Source organism: Amyelois transitella, chromosome 24 (genome assembly GCF_032362555.1).
Source record: "Amyelois transitella isolate CPQ chromosome 24, ilAmyTran1.1, whole genome shotgun sequence".
Lineage (NCBI taxonomy): Eukaryota > Metazoa > Arthropoda > Insecta > Lepidoptera > Pyralidae > Amyelois > Amyelois transitella.
In genome coordinates, this window is record NC_083527.1 from 4,379,240 (window position 1) to 4,401,187 (window position 21,948).

General features: G+C 34.5%; 2 protein-coding genes across 3 annotated transcripts in view; one reads left to right on the forward strand and one right to left on the reverse strand.

Moving 5' to 3' along the window:
• LOC106135941 (anillin) overlaps positions 1 to 13,596 on the reverse strand; it is a 53,163-nt gene extending 39,567 nt beyond the window's left edge. Inside the window, exons 1-6 of one of the 2 annotated variants that reach the window (XM_060951131.1) lie at positions 13,434 to 13,596; positions 12,873 to 13,341; positions 11,432 to 11,548; positions 10,161 to 10,333; positions 8,572 to 8,730; positions 7,989 to 8,069 (exon numbers count right to left, since the gene is read on the reverse strand). In XM_060951131.1, coding sequence (XP_060807114.1) covers positions 7,989 to 8,069; positions 8,572 to 8,730; positions 10,161 to 10,333; positions 11,432 to 11,548; positions 12,873 to 13,341; positions 13,434 to 13,451 — 1,017 coding nt within the window. In that variant the 5' untranslated portion in view covers positions 13,452 to 13,596. Of the gene's footprint in view, positions 1 to 7,988; positions 8,070 to 8,571; positions 8,731 to 10,160; positions 10,334 to 11,431; positions 11,549 to 12,065; positions 12,144 to 12,872; positions 13,342 to 13,433 lie in introns of those variants that run through there. The other variant, XM_060951132.1, reaches the window with a different exon arrangement.
• A 2,047-nt stretch (positions 13,597 to 15,643) lies between these two features.
• Positions 15,644 to 20,519, forward strand: LOC106135896 (waprin-like protein). Its single transcript, XM_013336298.2, has 4 exons — positions 15,644 to 15,739; positions 17,542 to 17,604; positions 18,803 to 18,979; positions 19,990 to 20,519. The coding sequence occupies exons 1-4, from the start codon at positions 15,736 to 15,738 to the stop codon at positions 20,085 to 20,087; spliced, it is 342 nt and encodes a 113-aa protein (XP_013191752.1). The 5' UTR covers positions 15,644 to 15,735; the 3' UTR covers positions 20,088 to 20,519.
• The last annotated feature ends 1,429 nt before the right edge of the window (positions 20,520 to 21,948 follow it).

Here is a 21,948-nt window from a genome sequence, read left to right on the forward strand (position 1 = left end):
CACTCTGTGGAGATGCGTGAACCGAGACGAATGTGCGGCGTCAATCACGATAAATAGTGAAGGGACGAGGGTTATAAGAAAGAGTACGCATCTTTGCGAGGCGAGGACATCTAAAAACGCAATACACCTAGCGAAACAAGATTTTAAAAGTAATGTATGCACTCGCTACTCTCCTGTGCGTAAGATATATGAGGAGTGTTTTAGTGCATTACATGAGGCGGATGACGACAGTGATTCCGATTCCAACACAACACACGTGCCTACGTTTGACTCACTAAAGCGGTCAATGTATAGGGCTCGCAATAATGTACTTAATGTTACATCGACAAAATTCGACAACCTGTCAGATGTAGAAATACCAGATATTCTGAAAGATAAATTTTTGATTAGTGAAGATGGAGACACAAATAAGTTACTCATTTTTAGTACCGAACTTTCTTTGAAGACTATGAAAAATGCCCTCGTTTCAAGCAAAACAACCTTCTTTGGTGATGGTACTTTTGACGTTGTGCCTTCTCCCTTCTATCAACTGTACAGTATTCACATGGATATAGAGAGCACCAATGAACATACTTGCGTAGTACCAGTGGTATACGCTCTTCTCCCTGACAAAAGCACTGAAACATATTTACGTGTCTTCTCTACACTAAGAGATAAATTTAACATAGTAATTAATAAATTCAAGTGCGATTACGAGAAGGCACAGATTAACGCTATGAGAATGGTCTTCCCAGAATGTGAAATAACAGGTTGTTTTTTTCATTTCCAAAGAGCTATATGGAGAAAAGCAAAGCAGCTCAATCTTTGTGATAAAATGGAGGGAAGGAAATTAGCTCGCTTAACTTCCAATTTGCCACTTTTGCCCAAAGATTTGATTTCTGCTGGTTGGAATGATATCGTGAATTCCAATTCTGAAAAAAGTTCAGAAATCGAAAATTTTGAACATTATTTTGTCAAAGAATGGCTGTCAAAATCATTACAGGCTGATATAAGTTGTTCTAGTGATAGACACAGAACTAACAACTCTGTCGAGGCTTGGCACAGTCGTATCAAGAAGAGGATGCACGGCACGAAGCGAAATTTATTCAAATTTATAGATTTATTACGAAAAGAGGCAAAACACAAAGATTACGTAATAAAGAGAAGTTTATTTGACCGTAATAAGAGAAAAAGGAGTGTGATTTTATTCAATAAAAAGTATACTGAAAAATTACACGACGTAATTGAGAAAAATATTACGCCACTGCAGTTTCTTCAAGGCTGCATAAAATTACAGAAACAGTGTAAATAATAAGTATGTGCCAGCAATTGTAAGTTTAAGTAGATAATATCCTGTTCCTATCGATGATTTAATATTAGGGAATATGTGAAAGCGACAATTGTTTAAGTTATATTTTCTGTTGATTTTTGTTGGAAAGAAATAAATTTTAAGCTTTAATTGATGTCTTATTTGTTACATAACTCGAAACTCTTACGCGGTGAACTCGCTGCGTAGGTATTCGTCTTCATTTAAAATTCGCTAAAAAAATACACCCTCATCACACTTGCGATTTGTGAGCGAATTTTGTATAAAGGCGAAGACGCAGCGAGTTCGCCGCGTACGAGTTTTGTATGAGAAATTCGCTCGCACATCGCAAATGTGATAAGGCTCTAAGAAATTGCATAGATGGAGGGTAATTAACAATTAATTTGTGGTTCCAGTAACTGGACATTATAACAACTAGACGTTTCGGCTATTGGGTGTTTTGATATTCAACATTATGACAGCTGCGCATATTATCTATTGGGTGTTTTGATAACTGGACATAATGACAAATTGACATTTTAACAATTGTTGTTTTGACACATGGATGTTATGACAACTGGGCATTTTAACAATAGGATATTTTGACAAATGGACTTAATATCAGTTTGTCTTTTTAACAATTTGGTTTTAAGTCACCTGGATGTTCAGACCACTGGACATTTTAACAAAAGGACATTATTTCCTTGGCATTTTGACACATTGGACATTCTGCCCTTTGGGCCAACATACCCCGGATTGGATTTATTATTTATGATTTTGTATTTTCGCGCGAAAACGCCATCCGCCATGCTGTTTTGACTCGTGACGTCATACTTTTAGTAAACAATACGGCTCTACGTAAGACTAAAGTAAAAAGATTTTTGTAATAATGAATTACAATACATATTGTTGGTGTCTTGTTCCTGAATGCAAGAATACAAGTATAAAAACACTAGAAAAATTGTGGATTCCACTGCCAAGTGATATTAAAATGAGAAACACTTGGTTGAAATTAGCAAGAAGAGCCTTCCGGATCTGATAACAAAAAATAGGTTATGTTGGATTGGTTGTGTAATAATTTACCCATTATAATTGTGTATTGTAAGAGAATGTTTAATACAATAAATACTTACATCGCTGTTTTAACATTTCTTAACTCAGCAGAACAGAAATCGGGATTGGACGCAAAAAATTTCGCCACCATCAACGTATTAATCCTCGGTAGATTTATATTGTCTGCTTTCACAAAACCGTCTTCCATGATTCTATTAAATTATTAAAGAGTAAAAACCCAAAAACATGATAGAAATTTTAAAATTTCAAAATAAACAGAGCCTGACATCATCAATATGTTTTCGATTTGATATTTGTTTACTAAAAATATGACGTCACGTCAGTACCCAACATGGCGGAGAGCGTTTTCGACTTTTGAAGAACAGATTAAAAAAGAGGATTTTTTAAATTGAATTATAAAATCCATATTGCACTTTTATGAATAATGATCGATGTTTTTCTTTTATTTTTTACAAAATCTATAAGATACGTGCATTTTTATATTTTATTTTACATGGTGTAAAATAGCCTATTGAGATTAAATTTTTTTGCGTCTCAGCCTTCAAGATATAACCGTGTCTATAATATACCTATGCCTATGGACGCTGTTGGATTTGAACCTATGCACCACGCTTTATTTGAATACCATAACTGTTCGACCGACGCTCTCGTTACATCAAATGGCCAAGTTATAGTGAAAATAAATCTAATTTTTATTTACATTCAAAACAAAAGAACAAAAAATACGGACAGTTTTAAATTTTTATCGTACCATGGCCAGAATCGAATCGGCTGTAGGTGTCGGATTACCGGAGATTATCGCTGTCGACAATGTGATCGACAAGGGTGACACTTCACTATGTCGACAAAAAAAATTTAGGTAACCCTTTGACCGCCATGGACAACTTTAAACGAATATCGGCTCTTGCCTGACGCGACAACAAAGCGTTAAGATGTTTAAAATAGGACTATTTTTTTAAACCGAAAGAATGTCAATCAAGAAATCAAATCATTTTCCAAACCTATCATAGAAGTAACGCGTATAAGGGAAAAATATATGGGTTAAGCGTTAAATTCGTTAGGAAAGGGTTTACCTATTTTGAGAATATCATACTTCCAAAATGTGCCCTTTCAGATTATAATGTCTTGCTCTTGCATTGCGACCGAAAGTATATATGTATACCGTATGTGTATATGTACTGTATCATCGATATTTCTATTCTATTTCTAAATTTGGATAATTGTGAAGTAGACGTTATTGCAGAAAATACTGCAGTGCAGTTTGTTACCGCTTCTTCTGCACTGAAGTTTTGGAAGAGGCAGTAAACTCAGTTTTACGTTATTTATGTGACCTCAACCAATGTCATGAAACCAAAAGATATTACAATTATTAAGTGATGTTAGAAATGTCTCATAATACTAGTAATGAATAAAAATATTGAATTGGATTGAATTGTGTATTATAGGACGTCGCCAAGAAATACATAGGTATTATAGAAAGTTAATTATTTATAAGTATGCATTTCAAAAGACCTATGTCTCGTAGACTATTTGGGTTGATAGACCACTTCCCGGTTTTGCCAATGTATTACACATATTTCTAAGATTTATGCTCCATTACGGTGACTACAAAGAGATACGGAAATAGCGACAAATTACCTAAGTTCAGTGTAGTGTTAATATTGCAAAATCTCGTATGAAGATAGTATGCAGAGTATAAGCGTATATCTGGGGGCACGGCAGTGCTCAGCCAAGTCGAGCAAAAAAAGCGGCATAAAGGTTTTTCAAGAGCAATTCTAACTAAAACTAAAAAATATTTTAAATGCGGTAGTAAGTTTATTTGTTTGTTTGTTTCCCCTTCACGGGTTATGTACTGATATTTAATATTTTTTATGATCAATAAGTGATGCTGATAAGACGGCTATTTACATTTTATTGAATTATTAATCAGAATTTTGTCATATTAAGTGAGTACCTACTGTTTAAATAAATAATCTAGTGTATTGAACCCCTAGATAGTATATAGAAATTCCAGATTTGAATATTAACGGGATTTTTCGATTGACACGGGTACAACGGTGGGTGTTCTCTTGTAATATATAAATAATAATATATTATTTTATGGATATAAAATATAGGCATTTAGCATTTTCAAGAGCATGTTTCAATTCGTCTCGCTCATAATATTTTTATGGTTGCCAGACGCTCATTGTTTTCGGCGCTGAAATATTTTCGAATGCCCAAAATTATTTTAAAATCGTATTGTTATGCGGTCGTCGGCGCGTTTTGTTGCAACCACAATAACTATAGTACGTATTCAGCGGAATTATTATAATTATAATCTTTGAGATAAAATAAATGCCGCGGATATTGACGGAGAGTATTAAGGCTTTAATTGGATTTTAAAACCACACGATTTCATATTGTAATACGACACAAAAAATAGTCTTATGGCTGGATCAGTAATGCTTTATCCAATTATGAAGAATAATTAATGTGCAATAAAGTTTATTTCATTCATACCTTTACAATTTTGTTGTGCTCATAAATATAAAAGGTATAACCTTCTTTTTTGATCATCTGATAGTTTTTAAAAATCTCCATTTCCGCGCTCGAATCCACGTAAGGCTCACAGACGGCCACCCAAACAGGAACGCGACCGTTTTAATTTCCTCGTAAAATTCTCGAAATAAGTCGTAAACGGCCGGCGACGTCGTGTTTACGCGTTCTACGTAAACGGGAACAATGGTCGCGTGCTTTTGTGCTTTCGCTACAGTCTCATTTATTTATCACTTGTCTGTGACTTCGTTTCCGTTAGGATTTAAGTAAAATGTGAATCTCAAACTACTACTCGAGCAACTTCATTATTAACCCTTAAGTCATTTAGGTGAACGTGGCAGTCTTTTCGAGACCGTCTCCCCGTAGGAATATTTGAGACTATCTGCTCATATTTGCATGGCACGGTTTCTAATTTTGTTTACCAAGTCTACACTAAAATCTAGATGTGATAATATGTATGCATGGATGAACTGCCGAGACTTCACGAGTTCCCGGTGTCACCATCCCAATGCTCTCAGCATTATCTCGCCCCGGGGCGCTCTCCTGAGGGCTCTCCTCACTCTTCAAGAGAGGAGCCCGAACTGTGCCTTCTGACAATGACTCTATATTAGGTAAGTCAGGTTTTACTAACTTTCATTATATGGAGAAATTGATCTAAATATTTTTTTTTACAATAGGTACTTATACTGAACAGCGCACATAGAAATGAAAGCAGTTGATATTCTAAACCAAATGATGAAAAAAGCTAACTACAGCAGAAGAATTGTAAAAAAAAATCCGCTAACGCATATCCTTGACCCCTTCTTTGTTATCAGATGGCGCCAAATCACGCGTATGCGCAATTCGCCGCGACATTGACTCGGTTTCGGACGGGAAAAACTAGACACAAAGTAAAACTGATGCAATTATTCGATAGGTTTAATTTATTAATAAGATTTCGTTTAATTTATTAATAAGATTCTCAAGAAACATTCAACACATATAAAAAAACACGGAAAGTAATGGTTAGTTCACAACGTGGCGACATTGTACCTAATTGAGCAACTCAAAATTTAACTTTACGAGTATCTAGATACCGACTAGAAAAAATTTCCGACTTTACTTTACTTTTACTTTACTAGATTCCGAGACGCAGACACGTGAATAAAACATATTTAAAAAGAGAAGAAATAAAGACCGATAAAAACTAGATAGAGAATCTCAAATAATATTTATAAATCGTTACATACCTATCCTTAATTTTGCGCATCGACTATTTTTTTAGTAGACACGATATATTAGTATGTACGATATACATATTATAATTCGCTATGCAAACAGACAGATCGCTAATAAAGATATCTATTTGTAATTCTACTAGCCCAACGTTTTAAATTGTCGTTACATTTGGTTATACTAATCTATGATTAGAGAAACAAGGGAAACCATAGAGTTGCGTTATCAAAAAATAGTTACAGAATATATGGTAATACCATCCTGATTCCTTATATTAAGTCTGGACTTGAGAATAATAAAAACACCGGCGATTTAATATTAAAACCGAATAATAATTATTGCTATAGTAATATTCGATTAAAGTAACTTTACGACAAAGATATTTTCTTTAAAACTTGGAACTATTAAATGCATCAGTGAGCTTGAAAAGATTAAGAAATATTTTTTTTATTTATTTTCGATTTGGGTCTTTGCGCCGTATGTAATTAATTTCATTGATTGCCAAACGCTACTAAAAGGAACATTTTCCTACCCAGTACATTTTTTGTTTTATAGTCATAAATTATGCATGAATTTATTGAATATTATTAAATACTTATAAATATATAAGCAACAATTTTTTTTCTTGATAAAAATAATATAAACTGTCTATAAAAAGATCATATTAACGATGAGTTGAAAAATGACTTTAATTTTTTTTTATTCACAGATGTCATACTAGTCTCCATGACTTCTTCTGTCCGACATCAGCCAGGCAACATCAAAGGTCGCGTGTTACGCGCACTGCGTACTAAATGCGTGCGCGTACGCATAAGCAAATGAGCCACGTGTTTTGACCTCTCGTGTTGTCATTCGTCAAATTTTATAAGTGGCAACTTATCAAGTTTATTCATGATGATCAGATGCTTATTCGATTTCAGTTCAGTTTTCACCGAAAAATATATATATTTTTTTTAAATCTTTCGTTCAGACATCAAAATAAATGGACACAATACCAGCGATTTGTGTGAGGGTGTATTATGTGTATCCTGTTTATGTACCTATATAAAAAATATATCTTCCATAAACGAAGCAGGATTTCAGAAGCGGTTCAAAAAGTTGATGAATTATGTATACATTTTCCTCAGAAGCATTCAAATAGCCACGATGTAAATAAACACGATCCATAAAATAACTTTGCAATTAAAAAATGATGCAACTTCGCCTTATAAACGCGGTATCATAAACGTGTAAAAATATCACAATTAATTATTTTATGACACTTAAATACCCACACCATTGAACCAATCATAGAAAGCTGGGTGTTAGCCGCAAATAAAAAATAAAAAGATACGAAAGAAAAAATCAAATCTCAGTAAATTTTGATAGTACCGTTACCATAATGTTTTTTTAATGGACAAAGAATCCATGCTAGATAGAAAAAAAGTGTGTTAATGATTTTTTTTTGGGCTCATTAAACCATAATAATTAGGTAACTACGCGAAGTGGTAGTTTAAAAAATAACATATCATGCATCTAAATCAAAAAATAAAAAAAATATACATTGCTAGTGATTGACATCTAACGCCTGAAAGTATAATGATGATAAAAACGCATTACTGCGAATTTTAAATTTCAACCATTAAATTAAACAAGGTAAATAAATTCATAAACGAAATATTAGTCACATAATACTCGAGCCAAGTACTTACCTTTATTCATATTTTATTTCATCATTAATGTTTCCTTATTCAAATCTCTTCTGTTATCAAAAAGTGAAAATCTATCATGTTCAAACACTGGCAATAAATTACTCAAAAAAAGAGTAAAAAAAATATACACTGAAAAAAAAAACATGGTCATATCGCGGTGGAAATCTTAACATCTAGGTACTTACCAGTTCAGCAACTATTTTTTTCTTCAAACGCTGACACTCGTTCGAAGGCTTTGTAAACGTGTTGGTGTTGGTTTTTGAAGGCTGTAACAAGGTAACAACAGTTAATTGCTGTGTCCTAAGTACTAACTACTATCGCTGTTTCGGTTCTTATTATGACGTGGAAACGGGACAGCGATAGTCTATAGTCTTTCGCGCGATAAAAACGGCGTAGCGCGCGCCATGCTACGTCTAAGTAATCATTTTTCCTAAAGATACATACATATAATCACATCTATATCCCTTTCGGGGCAGACAGAGCCAACGGTACCGAATAGGCTAATAGGCCACGTTTAGCTATTTGGCTTAATGATAGATTTGAAATTCATATAGTGACAGATTTCTAGCCCATCGCCTAAAAGAATCCCTAGTTTATAAGTCATCCTATAGTCGCATTTTACGACAATAATGTGTTAAAGATTGAGTGGTCCTATTTTACTTTCATCGCGTTAAAGAAGAATCCAAATCCGAATAGATTGTTGGTGCCGGGAACCACACGGCTAAGATTTCATTGGAAATTTGTAAAATGAAACTTGTCAATACTAACCTGTGTAGCCTTCGTCGTGTTAGACTGTAGAACTTTGTTGATATCCTTGATGGAGTGTATTGACACGTCTAATGTGGAGGCGTCCTTGTCGTGACCTGATTTAGGTTCAACTTTCGACCCGTACTTTCTTTCAGGCTGCTTCTTTTGAGGTTCGGGATGCTGAAACAAATGAATATGTTAAACGAACTGATGAAAATATTAAGAAAATAAATATATCATAAGAAAGTATGTACAGATGTAGACTATCAAACGTTTAATGTACAAACATACATATAGTCACGTATATATCCCTTGCGGGGTAGACAGAGCCAACAGTCTTGAAGGGCCACATTTAGCTTTTTGGCTTGATAATAGAATAGAGATTCAAATAGAGACAGGTTGCTAACCCATCGCCTAAAAAAGAATCCCAAGTTTGTAAGCCTATACCTCAGTCGCCTTTTACGACATCCATGGGAAAGAGATGGAGTGGTCTCATTCTTTTTTTTATTGTTGCCGGGAACCACACGGCCCGAAAGTTTAATGTTACAAACACTCCATATCCCAAAGATGTCGTAGACAGCGACTAAAATTCGTCGTAAAAAGCGAAGCCCTACAACTGAACATGGCCTTTCAGTCTTTTCTAGACTGTTAGCTCAGTCTACCCCGCAAGGGATATATGTGACTATATGTATGTATGTTATGTTTGATTGCTAAACGATGCTGTCGTGATGAGGCAAAACATCGCGAGGAAACCTGCACATTCAATCTTGATGTGTAAGCTAGATGCAATATGGGTCATATTCCTCTGCAAAGGTTATGGAAGTCAGACTGGCTCGCTTTGTAAATACAACATTAACCCAATCAAGAATCAATCATCAATGGTCACAAATGCACCTTCATTAAGTACTCTTCTCTCCTGATAATATGAAACATTGACGGTTATTAGAATGAAGAAGATTTTGATGATTTGACGGCTTCTGTGGCGCAGCGGTAGTACACTTGTCTGTAAAACCGGAGGTCCCGGGTTCGAATACCGGCCAAGGCATGATGAGAAAACAACTTTTTCTGTTCGGCCTGGGTCTTGGATGTTTATCTAAATAAATATTTATTATAAAATATAGTATCGTTGAGTTAGTATCTCGTAACACAAGTCTCGAACTTACTTCGAGGCTAACTCAATCTGTGTAATTTGTCCCGTATATATATATTATTATTTATTAAATCCCATGCGAAAAATTTAAGGACTCCAGCCGCTGTAGCATTTCACGCGCGGCACAGTTTTCATCGCGCGAAAAACTATCGCTATTTCGCTTTTTATTATGACATGAAACCGGACAGCGATAGTTCTTCGCGCTATAGCAACGGCGTCGCGCGTTACATGCTACAGTGGTAACTAATCCTACTACTATTATAAAGGCGAAAGTTTGTATGGATGTTTGTTACTCTTTCACGCAAAAACTACTGAACCGATTACCATGAAATTTGGTATGGTGGTAGCTGAAGACCCAGAATAACACATAGGCTACTTTTTATCCCAGAGTTCCCGCGGGATTGATAGGGTTTCCATGCGGACGAAGTCGCGGGCGGCCTCTAGTACATAATAAACTCACGAAGCTATGGTGCGTCGGGTCATCCTCCCAGTTATTAATCTGGTCGGCCAGGGCAGCTAGCCTCCCGAATTTCTTCTTGCCGCCCGTCTTGACCTCCTTGACCTCGGTGGGTGGAGTCTCTGACCTGAACTGCTGCTCGGTGCGGTGTATCGGCGATGAGAGGGTCGGCTTATCTGTAAAATTAATGTTAGTTACATTTATTAAGAAGAAGCTTTGCATTTGGGAATATCTTAGAATAAATTAGTGGGTCTTTGAGTAAAAAATTGAAGTTATCTATGTTACTTATGAATTCCTGGCTTATTTTGGAACAAAATTTAATTATATACATAAATGTATGTAGGTATTTATTTTGTACCAAATCCACAAAAATAATAAAGCAAAAATAAAAATTAATTTTGTATACTTGTAATAAATAAACTCAACTGGACTGATTTTCACAAAAATGTTATAAGGCGAAAGTAAAGTATTTAAATTAATAATTAATATATTACGAATTCAGACACTATTTAATTTAAGCTATTTTATAATCAAACTAAATCATTACTATGAGAATTTTCTAATGATAACATTGTTTTTATCAATTCTTTATCATATCCTGTAGAGTAAGAGTGTGATTTATCAATACAGGATATGTGAATCAGAAGCTTATTATGTTTTTGGTTTTACTCCTAAAAACATTAGAATGAATGTGCCGTGTGGTTCCCGGCACCAATATAAAAAAGAATAGGACCACTCTATTTCTTTCCCATAGATTTCGTAAAAGACGATTAAGGGATAGGCTTAGGCACTTGAGATTCCTCTTTTAGGAGACGGGCTAACAAACTCTCACTATCTACCCCGCAGGGGATATAGACGTGACTGTATGTGTGTGTTTGATAGCTTTCGTCAGTGGCTGCAATTGCATGTGGTTTCCATGTTTAGAAATAAGTTGCTATTTTTAAAGAAACAACAATGTTCCTATGCATAATGTTTGGAATACTATGCTTCCTAAACTATCTCACTTTACTATGATCTTGGTCTGGTCTACTGATTGGCGGTTTCCAGATTTTCATCATACATACATGTCATGCCTTTTTCCTAGAGTGTTCGGCAAAAAATTATGACTAGTCTTACTAAGGTACAGACTCAGATAAACTGAGATACAAGTATTACTAGTTTAGACACCAGTCCATCACAACCTTACACTGATCAATTCTCAAATTCAGTTATTAATATGTAACCTAAATACTTTATTTATAAGTGTATGGAGAGAATTTTGAATTTAATATTACCTGAGTACAAGTTTCCCAGCCTGTCCAGACGAGACTTCATGTTTGTGCGTATGCCTCCGCGGTCACTCTTGTTGTCCTCCTCAGCTGCCTTGTCCATGATTGCTTTGGATGTATTGTCTGAAACATACAGAAAAACCTATATGTATTACTCTTGTTAGAATATGTATCAGGTGTGTTTATGACAGGCTTTACCTAGTATTGACACTGCAAGTTTTAATGTTATTCAGTAAAGTAATGATAATGAAGAATAAATTTAACAATTCTTGTGACTTTTACATAACATATATGTATATATTATCACATCTTTATTCTTTGTGGGGTAGACAGGACCAACAGTTTCGAAAAGGCTGAAAAGCCTTATTTTGCTGTATGTTTATATGATGGAATTAAGATTCAAATTGTTTGCTAGCCTATCATATACAAAAAGAATCTCAACCTTTCCCTTAGTCGTCTTTTACGACATCCATGTGAAAGATATGGAGTGGACCTAATCAAAAGTGCTGGAGACCCACTGAGCACTATTAATCATAGAAATATATATTTTTTTGTAAAACAACAATAAATGACATACAGCGCAGTTGCATCAAATAAAAATTACATTTACATGTAAAGCCACAGTAAGACTTTTACACACCTGTGTACATTTTAAATCCTGACATAGAATAATAAAAAAATAAAATCCCTAAGTTCACAAAGTCAAAATCTTTGACAATTTCACTGTCATATCAAACAAATCATTCTCAACTTTATTATTATTGCACTTAATTATAAATATTCTAAAACAAAAGTAAAACAAGAGCTTTAGCTGATTTCACCACTAAAAGACTGAATTAAAAACACAACTAAATCAACAGCTATTAAAAACAAATGAGTATGAATGAGATAAACAAAGAGCTTACATTTCTTAATAATACGCAAACAATAATTAGCAGAAGTTAATCTAATGACATAATTAGTCATAGTCCCAGAAGTAATGGTGTTAAAGCACTTTGTTTACATGAGGAAAATAATTAGATTATATTATTATTGTAATTCATTAAGGTTCCAATCAGCAATTTGTTTGTATAAATACTAGCTTATGCCGGGGATTTTACCTTAAAACTCTATAAATGTTAACTTATGTATTATACTATTCCAATGTCTAAGCTTTATTACTGCTGTTTAATGAAAATTAGTTTTTGCATGTAATAACAAACAACACACACACATCATTACAAGCTTTGGCATTTATCATAAAATATGGGCCTGGGGTCTATGACAATAATCTAGAAGTGACAAAGGCAGATGTTTAAAGTGAGGTTACTGTTTTCTGACCTCTTGGCCATCAGTTCTTGCTCTTAACCCATAGCACATCCCCATTCCTGGAGTCAGGGCTTGGGAAGCACCACGGGTTAAGCTGAAGAGAGTTGCTACCTACAAAGACAATTGTTATATCACTCACCTTCAATTTCCTCTACAATAACATTACTGCTGCCGTCACCACGGTCATAAGAAATGCTTATTGGGGCATCTCTTTCTTCCACCTGTACTTCAATCTGGATATCATTCCGATGACTGATGTTTATCTCCACAGAAACATCTGAATTACGTCGGTTAACACTCGTTTTAGGACTCCTGAATTCTCGCTTGGTCACAACTACGTCATTTCTGGACTTTTGAGGCGTTGTCAATACAAGTTGGTCCTTTTGACCACTAGCGCGCCGAGTTAAGGGTTTAGCTGGCAAATCAGACTTTAGAGATTTTCGCGGAGACACAACAGAGTCTTTAACCGCCTTTGCTGGCGATTTAGAAGGCGAATTGTCTTTCTTAAGAATATTCTCAGTTAGTGGCTTTCGTTTGGGGACTTGTCCAGAATTTGCTAGTTTTTGGTCAATTTTCTCCTGTCTCGCTCTTGCTCGTTCTAACATACGCTGAAATTCAGTAAGAATTAGGTAAAATTATCAAATAACTGTTGGCTTTCAACAACATACATTTAAATAAAAATGTTATGCATGCAACCTACCTGAGTGAAGGGATCCATTTCAACCACTTAAGTATGCAATAAATAATTGACACTATCACACTAACAACACCACCAGCATAGTTTTCGTCCACTTTATAATATTTATTTTACGTAAACTACGTAATTATTATTTATTCAGTAAAAACCACTACAATTGGCCCGTTGAAATCGAAAGTTTGACATAAACCGATTTATTCAAATTAGTTTAGTTGTAGGACGGCAGGTGGCGCTTTAATAACGTTCGGAAATTAGTTTCATTCTCGGACGAAGTATCATGTTTCATTCAAGTAGCTTTGCAAATATACACTTTTGATTCAAATGCAGAGCAATTTGTGCAATGTAATTTTACTAAAATATTTATTTACGATATTTACTTCATTTAATTAATACAAAAATTGTACACCATTTAGTAAAAAATGGAGTACTTGTATGGCGTACTTAGTTATAGTTCCTCTAATACTAGAAATACACCGAATACTCTCATTACATTATAAAACACCTAAAACATACGCCGCGCCATCTATTAGAGAGTAGCAAAACTTATAACTTTAATTGTTTACTACAGATGGCGGTGTACTTTATGTTCCTTATGTATTTATTATGTCCTTGTTAAGGATATAACAATAATTTAAACAGCTTATAAACTTGCAATTTTTATTTTAGGCCCTGGGCGGGCCATGTGTCACTATCGAATCTCAACTCCTGGTCTTTTTTCACTTATTTCGTGATTGTTGGGTCCTCTACCCTGTAATAGATAAAGATGTGACATTTGTACACATATCTACATCTACATAGTATTACCTTTTAAGAGGTTTTGGCCTGCCTGTACTTCTACAGGTACAGCCAAATTCTGCCTAGTTAGGTACATGATGCGATTGACCTCAAGCATATCACGGCATTATATTCGTTTCAATTTATTAACCTATGCAATGATCTCATACCAATATGCTTATAAGTGGATAATGCCGTTTTGTCCCGAGGTGTGTGTCAACATCCTGTGCGGATCACATGTCCTTTGAGTCGTAATAAAAGAAGGTACCTACCTACGTAATCAACTTACAAAACCACAAAATAAATTGTTAGCTTTGTCTCAATATAGGAACCTACCTACTCAGACCGTAAATTATAAATTGAGATGATGGAACAAAGGGGGCTTCGAGATATCGTCGGCCTAATTCGTTGACCTGCTAAGTCCATTTTTGGGCAATTTCATATTCATTATCCCAAAAATAATAGGCAGGAAGTCGCATCACCCATATACCGAAGGCAATAGCGATCTTAAAAAGTTGATACCATTATTTCATAACACACATATGTATTTGTGCCATGTTAATCCGTTTAGAATATGACCACTCCCACTCAACCCTTTGGATATCGTAAAAGGCGACTAAGGGAATAAGCAAATACATCCGTTGCTTCCATGCTGATAGTGAAGAAAATACATTGTGTGTATCAGCTACTTCTTTTCACGTGCATAATGTAAAAGCCAATCAAGGAAATTGCCAATAAACTAGGGATTCATCCTTTAGTCGATGGGCTATCTAGGGCCTGACACTCGGTATCTTAATCTTGATCCAGCCCAACATGGCCTTTAGTGTTTTCGAGACTGCTATTAAGCTGTTAAAGATGTATAAATTGGTTTGTAAGTATATTTGTTCATTTAGCCAAAGTTTACCTAAACCTATTACTTACTGCATAATTTACATAAATCACGGAAAATAGAACAAATACTTATAATCATCTCGAAACCAGTTTTCGAATTACATAGTGGTACGAGTATGTAGTATGAAGTATTTATTATATGTATGTATGTAGATATAAGCTTATCATGCAAATGCATGTGCCGTGTGGTCCCCGGCACCAATCCAAAAAAGAATAGAACCACTTCATCTCTTTCCCATGGATGTCGTTAAAGGCGACTAAGGGATAGGCTTACAAACTTGAAAAATAGTAACAAATAGGTACATGATATACTTAGGTATATATTTTTAGAATAAAATTATTAAGCACAAAAAATGCCTATTCACTCTTTCCTTGAAATTATCCCAGTAGTACTTACTTATTCAGTCTCTGGCAGGTCCCTTTCGATCTCTGCATACTTCTTTCGCTTCATTCACAGTCATCAATAGCTTCATGCTTACAACACATCCACTTATTAACATCTCCAAACTAGTTTCTCAGCTACGTAGCGGTATGTTAGTTCCCAAGTATGTAATTTATAGATATCATTGGAAATGGCCGGCAGTAGACTGCTCCGAGCGCTTGGATCTGCCAGTCGTTTTTGTAAACACACAAATAAAATATGGGTAAGTGTTGTTGTTTACTTTGTGTAACATAGGATTTATTTACATAACAAATATATCTAGACAAAAATCTTTGTGTGTAACTATCGAATATATATAATTTAACTACTGTTTGATTTCCTCAAGAAAATTTGATCGATGTTAAGGTTTTATCTTAGAATTTGTAGAGAACCTATATGTATTACCGAATTTAAATTTATATATTTTAATAAGAATTACGGCTTTGAAGTCACGTGCTTTATTTTAAAATTATTTTATTTTAAACATAGGTTTGTAAAAATTTCAACATACCTAGGTGTGTTAGTATTTTACAAAGCAGAATATATCGAGGCAAGTAATGTTGGAATTTGAAACCTGTCCACTTGCTTTTTTTATATGTAAATCATCACACTATCAATATTTACCCATACTTTTTTTAACCCTTCGGTCGTCTATAATAGTTCTTTCTAAAATTCCGTTTTTGTACCGTTTACTATAAGGGAACTACATATATTACCTTTCACACCTTCGAAAATAATACGTAGATATATTGGCTAAGTATAGTTACTGATAGGCAGTAAGTTAACTTACAATAAGTCGCACCCCAGGGATGTTGTTTATTTTCATTTTAAATTATTATTGTTTATTTTAACCTAATTAAATCGATTTTAATTCATGCAAAATCATTGATAATAATTATAATCTGTAACATTGATAATACAAATAATGAATTGTCTTAAAATCGTTATAAAATGAACAATAATATCTAATTGTGGTGTAAGAGTGTCGCTCCCAATGGCACAGGCATATTTTTGTTTAAAAATAGGTTCCAACAATTGCTTTATACACCCACTAAGTACCTACCTAATAAAATATTCAGGCAAACAAACGGAAATACTTATGATTGAGCGAGAGAGAGAGAGAATATAGAAATAAGCTTCAAATGCATGCATGCATTTCGTAAAAGCATGCAAATTGATCGGATGTTCTTGAATAATAATATGTTTACGATTAATTTCACAATGTTTCTCGATGCGAGGTCGATTTCGCGAAACCAGTTCAAGCCTTGCAAACGGCGGATCATGCCGGTAATATAATTTAATTCTGACTGCAATAAGGATTCTTTAGACTGCACTGATTCACTAGTTACTTACTTTCAGCTTACATAGGTACAATATTATAAGCAGAAAAGAAATGTTAAGTACTTTTGTTTGTTAACAGTACTAACTATATTTTTATTTATTTTGAGTTCTCTGTCAGGCGGATGGTATGGTCGACTGGTAAATACCTAATGCTCCGTCAATTGTGCTATACACTTGTATTTTGTACAAAAAAGTTTACATAAATAAATAAATGAAAAAAACTATTTGACCGATTTTGATTAAGTATATCACAGTAGCAATCAATTTTATTAAGTAGATATAGAAAGATTAACAAATATGGGCATCATAGAGATATAACCAACGGAACAAAATAAAAATGTCACGGTGAAAAAGTACCACAAATAACATTTTGCTTTTCATGTTGAGTATGGTATGTTAATACATACTTTATATCCTTTACGAGACAGACAGAGCCAACAGTTTCAGCTGTATGATTCAAATAGTGACAAATTTTAAAAACGTGTCACTATTGAATGACTGAACTTGTGCTTTACAAGTTTATTTGCCTATAACTTAGTCGCCTTTAACGACATCCATGGAAAAGACATGGAGTAGTCCTATTTTAAAGTTGTTTCACATATCATGGTTAGTCTTCTCGGTCATACGGTATCAGGTTCTTAAGTTGGTATTAACAAATAAATGTAAGTCATTCTGGTATTACAGGTTCCCTGACTATCATTCTCTCGGTCTGTGCCTTCTGTTACATTATATCAGGAACTGAAGCTGGTAAGTATGTATTTAATATAATCGAATAAGTTAAGCTAGTTAATAATATTAGAAAGGTTTATGTGCCGTGTGGTTCCCGGCACCAAAACAAAATAAAAATAAGACCACTCCATCTCTTTCCCATGGATGTCGTAAAAGGCGACTAAGGGATAGGCTTACAAACTTGGGATCCTTTTTTAGGCGATGGGCTAGCAACCTGTTACTATTTGAATCTCAATTCTATCACTAAGCCATAGCTGAACGTGGCCATTCAGTCTTTTCAAGACTGTTGGCTCTGTCTATCTCGCAAGGGATATAGACGTGACCATATGTATGTATGTATGTTTACGACTGTTTCGATATTGAGGAAAAAATCCGATTTGTAGATAAACCAATGTAGATTTTAATGCTTTATCATTAATTGTTATTATACATCTATGCCAATTACAAAAGCAATATGTGAGTCAGTACCTAACTTTATTGCGTCTTTTGATAAATGTATGTTTGTATATACTGAAGAGTATGACAACAGAAAATTATTCTCCAAGTTTCTGTGTTGACTTCTCATAAAGGCATCCTTTTAAACCGATACGAATTTCTTATCATAGTTAGGTATATGTATGTTGACTTCATGTATGTGATTGCTCATTGTTACGCTCCACCACTATATAAGACTGTACTTACTAGATTACAAGTGTATACCTACATACATACATATATAAAATACCATAATACATATACCTACCATTGAAATATTGCTACTAAGTACTTTATTTACCATCTTGAGGTTATTGTCTATTCCTTATTGGTTCAGTATGACTTCTCTGTACCTATTCTGTACAATCAATTGTGAGTAAGCTCGTGACTAAAACAATTATACAAATATTGTATTTAAATGCGAAAGTTTGTAAGCGTTTAGTGTGTAGGTTTTTTTTCCGTCAGTGCATGGGTTAGGATTCGAAGGATACGATAAGGTAATTGATACAGTGGGCTATTGAAAAAAATATACCATGAACGATATGTCTAGTAAGTAGTAACTACGTACTCTTTGGTCTACGCAACGAAGGTACTATATTATTATACCATTTTATATACCATTATTTACCTAAACTGTACAGTGTACGTACATTGCTGAAATGGGATTCAACCTCTGACATGATTTCAAGACACCTCATCCACCAACTCTCTAAGTTAAATAAAATTCCCTTCCATATTCCAGTGACTGGCAACTGCCCTCAAGCATCGAAGGTGTACGGGTGCTCTCCCAAATGTCTCCAGGATTACGAGTGTACCCACGGGAAGGTCTGCTGTCCAAACGGATGTAACACCAAGTCGTGCACCCAACCAGCGGCTAGCGGCACCGGCACTGGGGGATCCAGCAAATATGGATCTTCATGTAAGTTTTTTTTACATACATACATACATATGTTCACGTCTATATACCTTGCGGGGTAGACAGAGCCAACAGTCTTGAAAGGACTGAATGGCCACGTTCAGCTATTTGGCTTAATGATAGAATTGAGATTCTAATAGTGACAGGTTGCTAGCCCATAGCCTAAAAAAGAATCCCAAGTTTGTAAGCCTATCCCTTAGTCGCCTTTTACGACATCCGTGGGAAAGAGATGGAGTGGTCCTATTCTTTTTTGTATTGGTGCCGGGAACCACAGTTTTTTTTACATCCTTTCCAAGTTTACACCTTGGTAAAATTTAATTAGGGCCAGGGTCTTCTTCCTCCTGGCTTTTAGTTCCAGTTGCATGCTCATCACTATGGAGATGAGCCAGGGGTATGCCTTTGACCATGGACCCTGGATAAGGTGAGTCAGGTTTTTGCATGAAGCGACTCCACTTTGCAGGCAAACCTTATCCGTATTGGATCGATCATGGTTACACATCCAGTTGCCTGAATGTGCAGGTTTCCTCACGATATTTTCCCTCATCGTTAGAGCACCGGTTAGTATTTAAAATAAGGTAACATAACTTCTAACAAAAGTCATTCGCGACTTTTTGTCGCGAACAAAATATTCATGTTGTTCTATACTGTGTTTTTGTTTCCGAAATGTGTGTTTGATCGACCTTAACCTTTTTTATGAGGAATATTGTTTAATAAGTGTGCGTGCAGAAGCATAATGTGTGTTGGAGAGCGTTACATTTATAAATTAAGTGACTTCAGATTTCGTCCCAAAAATCCCCATAGCATTATAAAAATACTGAAGTACATACATACATATGGTCACGTCTATATCCCTTGCGGGGTAGACAGAGCCAACAGTCTTTAAAAGACTGAATGGCCACGTTCAGCTATTTATTTAAATACTGAAGTGTTGTGATTTTAAGCTCGTGAGAAGTTTGATTTCTAAAGAAGAGAAAAATATATGACCCTTTTTAATTGTTACTTTATAATTCCAGCCGGCGCTGGCGTGTATTGCGACAACGTGAAATGCAATGCCTTCGAGGTGTGCAAGTTGGATCCCACCACCAAGAGGAACAAGTGCAGCAGGGCTTAAATTTATTAAAATATGATTGCATTAATTTTAGACCATAGATAGATAGAAAGCACCCTTACTTTTATGCAAATAAATTAAAACAAAAATAACTTATCCTAAATGTATGCTAAGGTGATGAACAAAAGGTAGCCTTAACAAATTTTTCATATTCGTGAAAATTCCGTTCACTTAAAGAACTCACAATAAAGGTAGATATAATATATAATATTAGGTAACTAGGTATTATTAGATATAGAGGTAATCAAAATGTTTACTATTATTATAAACGTGCCTCACTTATGTAAAGAAAACAATTTTCTTCCCTACATAATAAGAAGTAAAGCCTGATTTGGCATTTTTATTCCAGCCCTTATATCCCAGATATTTATTTTTATATCGTATTATTATCTTATATGTTACTTTTAAGTAAAATAAAATAAAGATTTTACGAATCTGATGGTTTTATTAATTAAATTATGTAACCTTATTGAGTAAAACAAATTAAGGTTAATTCATTTTATTTAAGATCATATCTACTGATTATCAAAGTAACTAACCTAATTTATTAACATCAATTCAATTAAGTAATAACAATTTTATTTTGGTATGTTGTATCTATCATATATAACCGTACCTACCTACTTACCAAATGAGCTGAATGATCTCATACATACATATAATCACGTCTTTATCGCTTGCGGTGTAGACAGGGCCAACAGCCTTGAAAATGAAATGAAATGAAATTTTGATAAACCACGTTCAGCTGTTTGACTTACTCATAGAATTGATATTCATATAATAATAATGATCTCATTTTGAGGTTCAAGTCATATCACTATTTAAAAAAGTGTTTATCTTTTGCAAAACCTGAGGTTATCTTTTAATTTAACTAAGTTATTTTCGTTACTGTGTTGTTATGTCGACTTATTTATCAGGTACCAAGATAAATGCATGTTAAAAATTATCAAATGCATTTAAATTAAAATGTCTTTTAATTCATCAATGCAGAAGCTTCCTGCATGTAAAATGCGTTCGAAAATATAAATGTTAGGATGTGCATATGGTACCGTTTGAATATTAACTCTTACTTTATGAAAAAATAATACATAACAGGAAAAGTTTACTTGTTTTACCTTTTATTCCTATGGTCTTGTATTCTCTACGAACGCCATCTAGTAGTGAGTAGAAACACTTAAAACAACAATAAAAGTCATCTCATTACCTAAGTCAATGTTGCAGACTATTCTTATATGTTAGTAGGAACCTGCACATTCAAGTAGCTATAAGATGAGTTGCAGAAGTTAGTTGGGATTCGTTTCGTGTAGAAACCTTGCTTGCTCACCCAATCCAGGATCCACGGTCAAGGGTGAACCCCGGACTCCTCTCCAGAGTGGTGAGAATTTAACCGGAACTAATAGTAGGTAGAAGAAGAAACAGCACTATGAAAATATAAAGATATACCTAAGTACATTATTAATATTTTGACAGGTTGCTAGCAATGTCCATTTGTTTAAAAGAAGTATACCGTGGTAACCAACGAATTATTAAAAACTTACTTTATCATTGTGATTTAAATCTGGCCAAAGGCAATATCGATTTAATTATTTTACACATTGTATAACAAGTTGTCAAAGCAGACATTCAAGGCACATATAAATGGGAACTTTAGTCGGGGAAGGACAAGACGTACGTTCCTTGATAAAATAGGGGACATCCAGGACAACCTGGCGCAAAGTCACTATGAGCTGACCATTAACGGACGAGGTTGCATAAAGTAATGAATAATTGTAGCGCAAAGATAAAAAAAGTAGAAAGATATAGTCTCTGCCTTTCGGGAAAGGGGCGTGATGTTATTTACGTAAGTACTTTTGATATTGGAAAA

What these genes read in the sequence shown, in the direction of transcription:
- LOC106135896 (XM_013336298.2), top strand. An exon ending in TATATCAGGAACTGAAGCTG is followed by an intron (nt 17,605 to 18,802) that starts GTAAGTATGTAT and finishes TCCATATTCCAG; the next exon opens with TGACTGGCAACTGCCCTCAA. An exon ending in CAGCAAATATGGATCTTCAT is followed by an intron (nt 18,980 to 19,989) that starts GTAAGTTTTTTT and finishes TTATAATTCCAG; the next exon opens with CCGGCGCTGGCGTGTATTGC.